This window comes from Terrapene carolina, unplaced genomic scaffold, assembly GCF_002925995.2.
Source record: "Terrapene carolina triunguis isolate 2854851 unplaced genomic scaffold, T_m_triunguis-2.0 Scaffold131, whole genome shotgun sequence".
NCBI classification, from domain to species: Eukaryota; Metazoa; Chordata; order Testudines; family Emydidae; genus Terrapene; species Terrapene triunguis.
In genome coordinates this window covers 39,147,504-39,162,413 of record NW_020664482.1, presented here as the reverse complement: position 1 = coordinate 39,162,413, position 14,910 = coordinate 39,147,504, and the positions used below count along the sequence as shown (strand labels likewise).

At 46.9% G+C, this 14,910-nt stretch overlaps 1 protein-coding gene across 1 annotated transcript in view; it reads left to right on the top strand.

Moving 5' to 3' along the window:
- Positions 1 to 14,910, top strand: part of GABRA3 (gamma-aminobutyric acid type A receptor alpha3 subunit) — a 123,987-nt gene that overhangs the window by 18,892 nt on the left and 90,185 nt on the right. Inside the window, exon 3 of the mRNA XM_024197936.2 lies at positions 5,750 to 5,871. Coding sequence (XP_024053704.1) covers positions 5,750 to 5,871 — 122 coding nt within the window. The remainder of the gene's footprint in view (positions 1 to 5,749; positions 5,872 to 14,910) is intronic.

Sequence of the window (14,910 nt, the reverse complement as noted above, 5' to 3'; positions counted from 1 at the left end):
TGTGTGACAGAGGTGTACGGGAGTATGTGTGTGTCACTTCTCCCCATGTGTGTGTGCGGGGAGGCAGGGGTGTGTATGTTACCCCTCGCTGTCTGAACCCTAAAGCCTTAAAGATAAGAAGGTAAATAAAAAGAATCCAAAAAAACTATACAATGTTTCTTTTTAACGGGGACTCAGTCAACTTGATGTTAATTTGAACGTTTGTACTGCATAGTTCTGACTGATTGCCATTGAACTGGCTTTAATACGAGTAATTTTACCAGGTGTCCCGTATTCAGCATAGGGAAATAAGGTCCCACTAGATTTAATGATTTTGTGTGTGTACCGAAGCATGCAGACACATTTATTCACACTTATCTCACACACACACTTGTGCACACCTGCCACATGCCTTCACTTCTGCATACTCAGTCTCGTCACACATTCTCAAGTGTACACATGCACTGATACATATTTGTTTTGCACATACTCAAGCACACCCCCATGCACACTTATACATCCATGCCCCATTCTTACAAGCGCATACCTACATGTGCACACACACTTGTGTAAACATAGAGAGAGGTGCTCGCATGCCTACATGCGCATACGTGCCCTTGTGCACACACATGTACACTCTCGCTGCAGTTAAACCCGCAAGCTAAAATGGCTCCTTCTCCCTTACTGCACATGAAAATCTCCCTCTAAAAACTGCTCGACTCTTCCTGAGAGTCAATAACCCCCCTTCTCTCTAAGCTGCGAAGAAAGGCTTCGTTTTGTTCTTTGACACAGTAAATGGGCTTCGGAGCAATAGCCAGAACACTTGCTGAGTTGCTATTCCTCCAACTGCACTACCTCAGTGCTTTCATCACAGCTGTCACTGGTGCATAGGGAGCAGTAAACTCCCAATGTGAACTTTCATTCCATCTCCATTCCCTGCCCAAGATAAACCCAGCACAAAGGGAAGGGTTTTCATTGTAAAGGAAACACCGACAGGCCCCTGGTGATAACGGTGGCAGCAAGAGCCACTGCAATTTAGATTAAGGTGATGAAAGTGAACTGCTTGTTCTTCTGTTGTCTCTAACCTGGGAATCTGGGCATTCATTTGTCATGAAGTCCTTCTACGTTGTGCTGAAAGTAGTTATTTAGATAGTAGATAGTTGTGGAGCCACATTGGAAGCCAGCCTGCGCTGTGCCTGCAAGGGGCCCTGCTTGTTAATCTTGCTATCTATAGGCAGCCTTTCTGCATTCTGGTCCTCTCTCTCTCCTTGTCTTGGGCCTCATTACAGATCCCAATTCCCCTCCAACCCACACAGACATGGTATTATCCCATGCTCTTTTGTCCCACATCATAGATCCAAATCTTCCTCCCTTTCACTCTGACCTGGCATTATCCTACGGTCTGTCACCTCTTCTTACGTAGCTGCTTGTCCCGCTGATCTACCTGCCATTATGCCACACTCTTATACTTCTTGCCCTCCCCTCGTTTCAGACCTCTTCAGCCCAACAAGACCAATTCAGAGAAATCTACACTTGGCCTCCATGGCTGTAAAGCCAAATGTCCAGTGAACTATCTTCATCCCCATCCCAAACACCTGAGTCATGCTAACTAGAAGAGGAACATTCAGCCCCATAGGGCCAGCGTGGGTGGAACAGGAAATGGGGCCCAGAACTGGTGTGTGTGGGTTTGAGCAGGAAGTTAGAGCCCAGGGAATAACGCCTGGAGGTTCCTTTTTCAAGATGATGGGAAACCTGTGATTTGCCTCAGCTAGGACCACAATAAAAGGGGAAACATGTGGAGTCCCACTAAGCTGTCAGTCAACATGAAGCAGCTTGTATTCCACGCCACTCACTGCTACGGCATGAGCCATAAACATCCTGCCAGCATTCCTGCCTGACCTTGCAGCCCTTCTGGTTGCAGGCTTGATAGCACTGTCTGAACTGGCCTGCATCCCTTCAGATCTCTCCATTGCCCCTTTGTTGCATATTCTCGGGTCCTAACTCCATCTCTGTCCCCCACATGCATGTCATCATCTCACGTTCTGTTGGCCACGTGTTGGTCTTGTTCATCTGCTGTCAGTTCTCCTTTCATTCATTATTTCTGCACCCTCCAGTCCCACTTGGTCAGGGCGGGAGAAGGATCAATTTGTCCCATTGTTTTTCTCTAGCCAAAGGGCAGCCTTTGCTTTATATTAAGGATAGACGAGCCCCTCTCCAAAGCTATGCTGGACCAAGCAGATGCCCCAAATATGGTTCCACATAGAGATGCTCCTGATTCTTTCCTTTGAAATTTTTATCTCCCCAGCTGAGCTGCTTTTTCACATAGTCTTCTAAGCGAGATGTGAACTCCACAGTGTTCCAGTCTGAGTCAAAATATCAAACCTCAAACAAAGCAAACTGGGTTCAAAATTGGACAAGATGAGTTTGCCGATCACTAGTGAACCTCTGCCAGGCACTAGTGGCACTAAACTGCTCTCCTGTCACACTTTCTATTAAGGCTACATTTTAAATAGCTTATAAAGCAATAATAAATTATTAATAGCTGTGTTAGCATGATACAAATATACATTTCATGAGTTCTAGATGGTTATAAGCACATCAGCAGAAGGTGGGACAGATGGTTAAAACCCATGGTTAAGCAACCTGTGGGACATTATTCCAATTGCACTATTACAGTCCCACTTATTAAAAATGGCTCTTTATTAGACCTAGTTGAAAATCAGATTTCTGTCCCATCAATATTTTAAAAATTGTTTTTGTACCAAATCTATACAAAAAGTCAATATATATTAATTTTTTTACAGAATGGAAAGCTCCAAAAATACTTATATGAAATGTTTTGTTTTGACATTTCTGATTAAAAACAAAACCTTTTGACTTTCCAGAACAAAACATTTCATTTTGGCGTGGATGGACATTACTCTAGATCTCTTTCAGCTGCCACAGTGCCTTATAGGAGTTGTAGTTCAAGTGCCTCAGGTCCCATTCTCTTCTATGGGCTGGACTAAATCTCTGATATTCCATGGTCATGTGACTGCCATGATGCATCATGTCAACTCAACAAGACTGGAGACTGTGGTGCATCATGGGAGATGTAGTCTAGCCAGGAAGCCTGTCTCAAAGAGGAGAACTGGGGCACTCAAATACTCCACGAGGTATGCAGCAGCACAAGCAAACACAGACTGATGTCAAACAAATCTGAAATGAAACATTTCAGTTGGGGTCAACAAACTGAAATGTGTCGATTCAGGTCAACCTGACCCTACACAAAATATTGCATTTTGATTTTTCCTGACACAAAATCAATAAATGTTGGTCAAATCAAAATTTTTCACAGGAAAATTTAGATTTTGCACAAAGTGAATTTTCTGTCAACCCCACTTGCACAAAAAATAAACAAAACAAAAAAAAAGCATTTAGATGGAAAATTCCTGACCAGCTCTATTATTTATCATTTATTGGCCCTTTATAAACTATTTATAAGTGTATCTATAATATAAAGTGTGACCCTTTAACCAAACCCCATGCTATAAAATTGGTCTTGAAAATGTTAGCCACCATTCCTCCCCCCCATTATTCTTCCATTTTGCCCGGGCTCTGCATTTCCTGCTTCAGACTAGAAGTACTAAAATATATTGAGAAGATGCTGTTCTTCTATTTCCAGCAAATGACAGGTCTCTCATGAGAGCCTGTTTTCATGAGCTTACAGACCCCATCTTGTTGCTTCCTAAGCCAAGATCTCTGCCTAGTTTGGCTGAAGTTCATATAGGCCTATGGACCTCTGGGGGTGCTCCTCTGAACCTTGTGAGATTGTCCTGTCACTAACTAGCTGTGCTGGTAAGGGATTAGTAATCATTATACCAAGCTGGTGGTGGCTTCATCCAGCATGCTTAGCAAAACTGTCAGAGAGATGAATGCACGACCCATCTGACAAGCCAGAGTCCAGCACAGGCATGTCGGAAGCTCCTAGCCACTGCAGCACCACTAGCACCTTCCTAAAAGAAATACGTTGGGGAAGGAGGAAGCGAAATCGAAGTCTGCAGTTTGGGAATGTACGTTCTCTCTTGTTTTCTGCTCCACAAAGGGAAGCTGCCCATTCTACAAATCAACCTTAATGCAGCAGCACCCAAGAAACAACACTTAAGTGAATGAAGAAAAATAGAAAAATTAAGAGTAAAAGAGAAAAGAATCAGAAAGAGAGGGAAGGAAAGGGAGAAAACAAACTAAATGTGCAGAGTCATGGGGTAGGAATACTGCCAAAGCTGCTCTACCAGCCTCCTAATACCCATTCCAGTGGCTCCAGGGGTGCTGCTCTGCAAATGCACCTGTATAATTTACAATCCCCCACTACCAGCATTGGTGTCTCTCCCATTTGCCATGTTCACTCATCTTAATCAAGCTGCTGCTCCCAAGTCATTTATTTCTCTGTTTAGCAGTAATGCATCGATTTGTCAGCGCTGGACTGCAACCCCCACCAGAGGAGACTCCTGCACCACTTCTAGCAATTCATCTGCTAAACCACCCATTCATCTCTGTACCTTCCTGTGTTTTTTTTATCTATCATGCTGCATGCCCAGGCTTCTTAATCTTTCCTTCTGTCTCCTTGCAACTTCTTGTAGCTGAACTTGATGTTTCCTGCAATTTCTGCATTTCTCTAGCTTTTTCTGTTTGCTTTCTCCTTCACTTAGTCTATTGTCTGTCCACTTACAGTTCCTACTGATGTCTCCTTCTGGGATTCGAATGACTGGGAATGCCCTTATACACAGCATTATTACATTACACTGTCCCTTACACTGTTGGGCATCTAGTGGTTTGTGACTTGAATTTCAGAAGTTAATTGATTCCAATGAGAATTGGGGTGCTCAGCACCTCTATTCAATCCACGGGCATGATTTTCAGACTACAACATTTGGATGCTTATCTGAATCTCTCCTGAGGTTTGCAAAATTGCATTGGAAATCTTGTGAGGTGAAGCTTGTTCATGTGTGTTGATACTTTCCTGGTTGCTCCTGGGCCAGAAAATACTGTGAAAAAAGACTTTCCATACAAATGGTATTTCAGCATTTGTGCTCTGATCATAGCCAGGAAACATAGGCAGGTGAGAATGAAATTCAATTCAAAGTGGAGAAAATTTCAACCAACTTCAGAAACAATTCACTTCCGATTTTAAGTGACAGTTCAGTGCCTCACATCCAAAGTAGTTTGCCGATCTCCAATTCTTTGCAATGGCCCCTCCTGAAGTGGAGAGCCTGTAAGCTTCTCTATCCCTGAGTTCTTCTGCATCTTTTGCTAAATGTCTCTTACTGGGAGAAACTGGGACTGGAGTAACAGTGATGTCTCCTTAGCTCCTGCTAAACCTTTCTCCATTAGGATGTTGAGTGGGAGATGCTGGAACAGGGAAAGATGATTCTCCCAATCAGGACTCCTAAACCATTCCCCACGTGACTGGTTCATGGGAGATTCTAGCACTTTAGTTGCCAGCACCCCCGTACAGCAACTTTAAATGGGTAAAGTAGCGGTAAGATCTCTGCAGTCAGCCTCTGCAGTGGCTACAAGGAAAAGAGGCTGGGACTGGAGTAGGTGTGATGTCTCTTGCAATCAGCCTCCTACACACGTTATCCTATGGACAAACATAAAACATACTGCAGCGCAAGCCTGCAGAGGCAGACCATGTCTGAATGAACATCTTTGTTTAAAACAAGAGCTCAGGGCATATCAAGAGCGGATTTCTAGTCCAATTTCCCTTTTTATCTCTCTCTTCTTTCCCCAGGCTTTCTCAGAAGCACGGTCCAGATATTGTTGATGACAGCAAGGACAATATCACCATCTTCACACGCATTCTGGACCGGCTGTTGGATGGGTATGACAATCGGCTGAGACCTGGACTTGGAGGTCAGTCTGCACTGTGAGGATTTTATTCTCCTTCACTATATAGCTTCATAAATGAGTTATAAAGTTTACTCCCAGAGTAATATCAAACATCATTCATGGCGTAAAGGGGGAATTCAGTCCTACTGTTGTTTTTTCCCTGGTTCTTTATAACCGCAACAATCTTCTGGTGGGAGAGAAACCCACCTTGCTCTCCTGAGGCGAGATAGGAAGATGGTCTCTCTTTGACCTATATCCTGACCTTCTATAATAGCTTTATCAATAGACCTGTAGATCGACCAATGTGGGCTTCTCTTCCTACACTAATGGACCCCAGCGTCCTCCTAGAGAAGACCTCCTTCTCCTGTGGAGAGAATGGAATTTGGTCTTCAAGTTCATTCAGTCCTGGGCTCCTACTTCAAGGCTCTGCCAAATGAAACCCTAGAAACAAACCCAAGCCAAACCCGTCGCAGGCATTATTGTGATCTGCTTTCATAGAGCAGAACCCAAGTGAGCTCCAGGGACCTGCACGTCAGACTGATGTCCTTCTTTCCAATTGACTTTAGCGGGTTTTGTCAGGGAAATGCTTTCAGTATCAAAATAATTTCTTCTGTGTCTACGTCCCATTTAGAAATTACTTTGGAGATTCTTTTCACACTGGGTCTTACTCAACTAGGCCTCTCTCACTGGGACTCAATATGACTATGGCATGACCATGATGAGGAAGGACCACAGATGGGATGGAGGGTAGGGGGAGAAGACTTACACCAGTAAGGTGATGGGATTATTCAGTGAGAAATGGATACATGATGGGTGTTTTGGTAGGAGCAGGGGGATTTCGTTACCTTTCCTCCCCTTTGCTTTGTGTAGGCTTTGCATCCGAATTTTTTCGGAGGAATGTGACTGATGCATGGGAGGTGGCTCCTCTCAAGTGGGGGTTGCCGTTGCCAGAATGTTGCTGAACTCTGTTTGTTTGTGAAACCAGAGCAATGGGTTTAGGTTGAATTGCACTGTGTCTGTAGGGAACAGCTGAGAGTTCCTCCACCCCACAGCCACTGCCCCCATCCCATTCAATACAGCGAGCAGAAGCTGGAGCTAGGGAGCTGTGACTGAGCTCTCCCACAGAGCAGTCTTGCACTACGTTTTCCAGCTGCTTCTGCTGGAATTGGAATGGCAGCGATCTCTCCCACAGCTAGTACTTCGGAAGCTTCTTAGAGTGACTCCTGAGAGAGTCTGGGACTGAAGTAATTGTGGGCTCCCCTGCAAGCCGCACTACTTTACTACTCCCAACAGCACCTCCTGCTGGGGAGGTGGAGAGTGAAGTCCCTGAGTTCCCCATATTCTATTGCTCCTATGGGAACTTCTGCTGGGAAAGCCTGGGATTAGAGCAGCTGTGATCTTCCCCTGGTGGGAGGCTCTTGCTCCATTCCCTGCTGGGAGAGGCTTTCTAATCTTAACACCCAGCATTCAGTCTCCTCCCCTCTTTGCTTCTGTCTGCCCTGCTCTTCATTTAAGACAGCCAGATTCTCCTTTTTTAACAGAGTCCTAAACTGTCACTCCTTTCTCCCCCCCCCCCCCCCCCGCTACTGCATGCCTACACCTCTCCAAAGAAACCTCAGGCAGAGATCAGCCAAAATCCAGGTGCATGCCAGCAAGCTCTTCTGCCTTCAAAAACCTGCCTTGCTGCATGGCTCTTTCGCCAGGAGGGAAAGGGTTAAAATATCTGCATAGGCCATCCATCAGTTTTATCGCTTTTACTGCTCATCTCTCTCCCCCAGAATTAACCGCAATCCCACTGATAGCTTTGCTTCCTCAAACCTCTTTGATGGGTGGATCGATTCCAATGAACTGCGTCTGAAAGGGGACTTAGGGGACATCTGTGGCTCGTTCTGAGCTTAATAGCAAACCAATCCCCAGCGCAAACTATTAACAAGAGGACTCCCATGAGCCCGTTCTGGAGAAGTTAAAACCTTCCTAGGAATGTCTCTGGAATATTGCTTAGGTCCTTCAGCAAAACAGTTAACATAATGAATTACCTTTGCCTGAGCCAGAACAGGCACGCCCTGCACAAAGCCGCCCTCACCTCTGCTTTCCCTTCACGCAGGATTCATTAATAGCTGCACCAGAGGGGAAGGGCTGGCAAAGGTAAGAAATAAAGTTCTGAGCTAGGGCTGAGCTTCCCAGTGTGTGTGTCCGGTTAGCCTGCCCTCTCACCTCTGAGCTAGGCTGTGGGTTCAAGTTCATGGCTGACACTGCAGCGTGGGTCTCTGGGGGCTGCTGCCAGTGGCTGTTTGGAAGAGGTGATATACAGGAGTCCTGTCTGACAGCCTCTTGTGGCTGGAGAGGTGGACACTAATGATCCCACTGTGTGGAGGGTAGAGGGTAACCTGGGTGTCTTGGGGCACCATTCGGGTCTAATGACCAAGATTGTGTGAGGATTCTGCTTCCCTTTTAGTCAGTCACTGCACTGCCGGTAGCTAGCATGCTGCTTTGGAAAGCACATTGGCTTACCTCAGGGATATCAATCTGCCGTCTGTGTGGACCACACCATTTACAGAGCACGCACCAACCCTCCTGACATTTTTAGGGATCCCTTCCCCCATCTGTTTGCCTTTCTCCCTCCCTCATACCTCATTCTGGTGGAGGCTTTCATCATCTCTGCACAGTTTGCGCTGGGGTGTGTAGTTTATACTCACACACAACACAGTGCTGAGCCTATTGTGTCCCTAGCTATCATATGCAGCAAGGCTGCAAAGGTCAAGGATAACTAGGAGAGGATGTTGCCTAATGGTTAGCAAGTGACTGGGAGTCAGGATATGTGGATTCAGTTTCCGGCCCTGCCACTGACTCCGTGTGACCTTGGGCAAATCACAACCTCTCTGCCTCAGTTTCCCCATTTTACTAACAGAGGTAATGCTGCCTGTCCCACAGAGGCTTTGAGATCCCCCAAAGGAAGGTATTAAAAAGCACAAAGTATTAATTGTATGTTTCTAGTGATAATGAAATAATGACGGTTGGGCCGGGGGCAGTCTCCAGATTTCTGCCATTGAAAAGCCACGCCTAAGTAATACAGACTCCCTAATAAAGGGCGAAATCTCATTACCATACTCCAGGCACAAAGATATAGCTGGGCCCAGATCTAGCAGGATTGTTCATTCACCTTCTGCTGCTGTAGACCTGAATTCAAATTTTGGCTTGAGCCACATGTGAATGAGTTTATTGGTGGGTACATCTACACATCCGGCGGCAGGGAATCGATGTTCTGGGATCGACTTGTCGCGTCTAGTGAAGACGCGATAAAATCGATCCCTGATCGCTCTGCCGTCGACTCCGGAAATCCACTGCGGCAGAGGCGGCAGCGGAGTCGGCGGCAGCGCGGCAGCGGTCGACTTTCCCCCGTCCTCACAGCCAGGTAAGTCGACCTAAAATACGCAACTTCAGCTACGGTATTCACGTAGCTGAAGTTGCGTATCTTAGGTCGGACCCCCGCTGTAGTGTAGACTCAGCTGGTGTCTCACTCTAAACTGGGGTATGCCACAAAAGCTTAGTTCAAGTGGCAATCACTCCAGGGGGTTAGAACTAGGGGTGCCGAAGGTGCTGCTGTACCCCTCTGGCTTGAAGTGGTTTCCATCATTTACAAGGTTTACAGTTTAGTTCAATGGCTCTCAGCACCCCCACTATACTAATTGTTCCAACGCCACTGCAATCACTATTTCAGGCCAAGTCTGGAATAGCCAGGGGTCCTCTGGCTTGTGACTGAGGGGCATTTGCAGAGCTGTGGGCTAGCCCAGGACTGAAATAAACATGGTTGCATTGGCAAAGTTGCAAAGGGAAGATCACACAGGGCCTGCCTGAGCTTTCCCTGGTTCATGTCCGTGCTGTGACTTAGAGTGCTGAGTGGTCCCATGGATCTTTAGAAATAATAAATAAAGCTCTGACATGAACCCATTACTCCCTGGAAAGCCAATACCCTAAGAGAGGCTATCTGCTGCGAAACCTCTGGGATGTTAGGGCAATTAACTCTCCAGCTGCTACTGCAGCTGCTGAAGAAGAAGGACTTGAGGAACTTTTAACCCTTCCGTAGCATTTCGGCTTGATATCTTTGCCATTGCATAGATTTCCATTAAAAGAACATGAATTACAATGCAAGCAAATTCACAGGGATGGATGGAAGTTTGGGGTCACTCCATTGGTGCCATTTGTACTCCCAGGAGAGACAGGAGAGGGTAGGCATAGTACAGCTTGAATGGCCAACTTGGGTGGGAAGCAGAGCTCCAGATGGACTTAGCTGCTGACCCTACTGGTGACTTGGTACAGCCCCAATTTCAGAACAACAAGGATATTCCTAGGGACTCAATCCTGGGAAGCAGTGACTCTGAAAAAGATTTGGGGGGTGCGGTTCATAATCAGCTGAACATGAGCTCTGGGTGACGCTGTGGCCAAAAGAGCAAATGCAATTCTGGGATGCATCAATGGGAATCTTGAATAGAAGTAGAGAGATTTGACCTCTATATTTGGCACTGGTGCAACCACAGTTGCAATACTGTGTCCAGTTCTGGTGCCTACAATTCAAGAAGGAAGTTGATAAATTGGAGAGGGGTCAGAAAAGAGCCATGAAATGATTAAAGGATTAGAAAATCTGCATTATAGTGATAGACTTAGAGAGCTCAATATGTTTAGTTTAACACAAAGAAGGTTAAGGGGGAGTTAATCACAGTACAAGTATCTACAATGTGAACAATGGGCTCTTTAGTCTAGCAGAGGAAGGTCTAACACAATCCAATGGCTAGAAGTTGAAGCTAGACAAATTCAGATTGGAAATAAGGTGTATATTTTTGACAGTGAGTAATTAACCTTGTAACAACTCACCAAGGGTCATGGTGGTTTCTTCATCAGTGATAATTTTTAAATCAAGCTTGGATGTTTTTCTAAAAGATCTGCTCTGGGAATTATTTTGGGGCAGTTCTCTGGCCTGTGTTATACAGGCAGTCCGGCTATATGACCACAGTGACCCCTTCTGGCCTTGGAATCTATGGGGAGGGGGAGGAGGAAGGAATCCGTGGGTGGGAGGGAAGGGTTGAATGATTCTAAATGGCTTTCCTGATGGAGAGGCACTCATATTGTAATCCCTTTGGGGCCTGTGTCTTTTTTGGGGTCTCATACAGCACTGAGCACAGTGTAGATGCTGAACAAGTAATAATGGAAGGATCAATTCAAAAGTAAGAGCAATGTAGAGAAGTGAAAAGGAGGAGGATAAAAGAAGGGATGGAGAGAGTGTGAGACAAGAAAAATGAGAGAGGGTGGGAGGCGGGCAGAGATGGCACAGTCTGCTTTTAATGTCCTGTGAAATATTTACAACCTCGCGGCAAACGTTTAGAGATCCATCTGAAAACACTTAGCCAGGACAGCAAGCGCTGAGCACAGCATATGAGGGTGCAAGCCACCTGCTCTCTGCTGAATGCTGCTCTGAGAGCTGGGGCTGCCCATCTCGCACGTTCTGCGGAGCCTTCCCCATGTCCTGCCAGGTGCTAAGCAATGTTTGTCAGGCTTTAGGAAGAGATTATGTAAGCAGCAGAATGTTGATGTGGCAACTTTTCCCCTCATGCTACCATTTTTATATTTATTTTCTTATCCCTTCTGTTTTTACCATCTGCTCTGGCCCACTCCAACAGCTCTCACGCCAGAGCTGTTTCTCTTGCCAGGATGCCAGAGAAGCATTGCTCTAGCAAAATGGAACTGAGGCTGATCAGAAGAGCCTGGCATTCTTGAGCCAGGCCCTGAGAATGGCACCATGGCGGGAGAAGTTTAAGCACTGTTGCCATGGGAGACAGACTCTACCAGGACGCCAGACCTCAGCCGAGTGCGGCCTGGTGTTCTCTCACAGGGGAGACTGGAGTTTGAACTGTGGTTTTGTGTGACAAGCAAAGACATGGGGGAGTGCTCGAGTGCTGACTTAGAAAGGAGCGATGCTGTGATGTGGCAATGTGCTTCCAAAACTCTTGTTCCTGTGCAGAGAGAGAGAGAAAGGGCCTAGCAGCCCCTGCTGGCTGACTTGGCAGCAGCATTTGATAAGCTCTGAGCACCTTCGTGCCTGCCTCCCTGCTGAAGGCAGGTCCAAACAGCCCTGGCGAGTCAGGGTTAGCAAATCGGACACACTGGCCTTCACAAAAGCTTTGGGGGTCACCTCAACTCTCCCGGCTGCCCAAGCTCTGGGGGCACTGAGTTTTCCCACCCAGCGGGCCTCACACTGAGGAGAAAACAGAGGTGGGGGGACCTCACCCTGCTCTGATTATTATTTTTGGTGACCCTTAAAGAAATGGAGACGTGAAAACCCTACGGTGTGTGCTGGGTGAGCTGTTCCTACAATGACCCCCCTCAGCACACAGAGCAGAACTTGGACTGTGTACCATGGAGCAGCATAGCTGCACCTTTCCCTGCTCACCCAGGGAACAGCCCCCCACTCCCTTGGCAAATCTCCTGATCCCTCAAGGCAATCCCCATTGAGGAGAATATGGTGGGACTGCAAGAGATGCTTTTGCTGCTTATATCAGCAATGAGAGGTGTGTAATGACTGATGTAAGGCTTAGCCTCTACTACTGCCCCCTCCCAGTATCCCCTGCCTTGCCCCCTCTGCACCAATCTCATCCCCTGTCAGTGCAGAGAGGGAGCAGGCTGATGCTATGGGGCAAATCTGGCACAGGCCTGAGTCCTGCTCCAAGTTCCAACTGTTTTTCAAAGGTATAGCTGCATGAACAGATTACTTAATGGGATCAGAATTTTTTAAAATAAAGACAAAACTTCAACAGATAAAATGTCTCCCCTGGGGATACACAGTGCAGCTTGGTTATTAAGTCAGAGGAGGAATGGAGTGTACCCCAAGGGAATGGAGACATCTGCCATAATGGCCAACCATGCAGAAAAAAACCTCACGGTGATAGCGTTTTTATGGTCCGTGTTACCCTCCGCTCACGGACTGCAGCTGTGGGAATTTCCTGAGCCACTGTCCCTCCCTACAACAACATGGAGGTGTGGGATATTCCTAGGCTTTTTCTTCCTCACAATCTTGAGGCCTCTTCCAAGCGCCACAACAGAGAAATGTGGGGGTATGTTGATGCTTCTTCTCTTCCATCATGTCATGGAGCTTCAAGGATATCAGCAGCGGACAGTTTGGGGCTCTACAGAGACCTTTCCTTCCCCTTCCCAGAGATCTGGGTTTTTTGGAGGCCTCTTCTTGGCCCCCTCCCTGAGGTAGCTTTTGTGTCCCACAGGACACACAGCTTGAGGTGTGATCCCAATTCATGAGGAGACTCCAGTTTGCAGGACAATCCTCCAGGAGAACAGTGACTATGAGATCTGCTACTGTCTAGTAAGACCTAACGATAGGCCCAAACCATAAACCTCAGATCCAGATTTCAAACTTCCAAAGGTTCAGAGGTTCTGGATTTATGGGACCAGAATCTCGGTGTAAATCAATGTAGCCACACCAAAGTCAATAGAGGGATGTTGATTTACACCAGCTGAGGATGATCCAACTAGCATGTCTTCTGGCCCAATTTCCAGGCCTTTTCCTTTGTGCCATGTTGGTGCAGGTGAGGTGGGAGAAAAAAGAGAATCCATTACCCACACTGTCCCCAATCATGGTTTAGGGTGAGAGTAATGAGGGGGATAAGTGGGGAAAAATTTGAAGGGATTTGTGTGTCAGGGCCAAAAGCAGAGAGTGGGGACAACTGTGAGAGACTACAGAAATGAGATCCTACTGAAAATAACCTCAATGAGGTACCTCATTGAATAGTAAAATCAGCCCCACCTCCACCCCTTTGTAACCAAAAGCTGTGGCATCTTCCCAGGTCTCTCCTTCCCAGCCCTCCCCACAAAACAAAAAGCTCTGGGATCTCTTAAGGCCCTTTTCTCCCCCCATCCAGAAGCTGTCCTGCCTTCCGAGGCCCCCCATCCATCCCAAATACACTGTGCTACAGTGCATGCACTACAACTCAGTGGGTGTTCTGAGGTGGTATTACAATGCAACAGGAGGGTATCCAGGGAGCATTCTGAGGAGGAGAGGCTGCAGCGTATGGCTGGTGCACAGTCCAAAGGGCTTCTGAGTGCGACCTGGATATTATTTCATTTAAATTGCCTTTCGGGAACCATAGAATCATAGTAGGAAAAAGTTTTATCCCAAAAGAGAAAACGATGCAGTTTGCAGTTGTTTTAAAAAATGGGTTAAAATTCTAAATTAGCAGTTTTCAAGAAAGAAAGAAAGAAAGAAAGAAAGAAAGAGTGCACTTTGTATCATGTTCAGCAGATAGGCCGGTATTGATTATTTTTCTCAGTTGCAGTCACATCATTGCTCACAAGACAATTTAAATTATTATCTTTTTGGAGCCTCCAGCCATGTTCCTAAGGAGAATCAGTCAAACCTTACTCCCCAGCACCTGATTAGTGGAACTCTCACTGACCAACCATCCTGTCTGTCTATCTGCCTTCGTACAGTGTTTGTCACCATAGGATCTAAGCATTGTGCAAGGATTAAAAGCACAGTGAGATGCACATGGGCCAGTCGGTTATCCATCCTACATAGGTATAATCAGGGCCCATAATGTGAGCCTGATTCACACAATTGGATTAAAGCAATCCAAGGCTTGAGGCACACAGCTCCCAGTGGCTCAGTCGTCATGTTGTGACCCCACCCTCCTATGCTATGAACCCATCCAAGTCGGAGTTGCAGTGGAACAGGGGCCTCGTCTCTCACAGAGGCTGAGTTAGTGGCATGGAACCCCTTCTCCACCTCAGGAGTGGCAGCAGGGGTCTCCTACCCTCCCCCTAGAGAGGCATGAGGTAGCCATTACTTACCCCACCAGCTAGGGTATATCTGCTTGGGTTGGTGGCTGGGCCACTGGCCTCTTCTCCTGCCACACACAAAAGTCTTCTGCTGGGCTGGTGTTGACAAGGCCCCCCAAAGCATGAGGCACAGGGCCGGCTCCAGGCACCAGGCACCCAAGCTGGTGCTTAGGGCGGCACCTGGAGGGGGGCGGCGCGGCGCTCCGGCCGCCGGGGAGCGCGGGG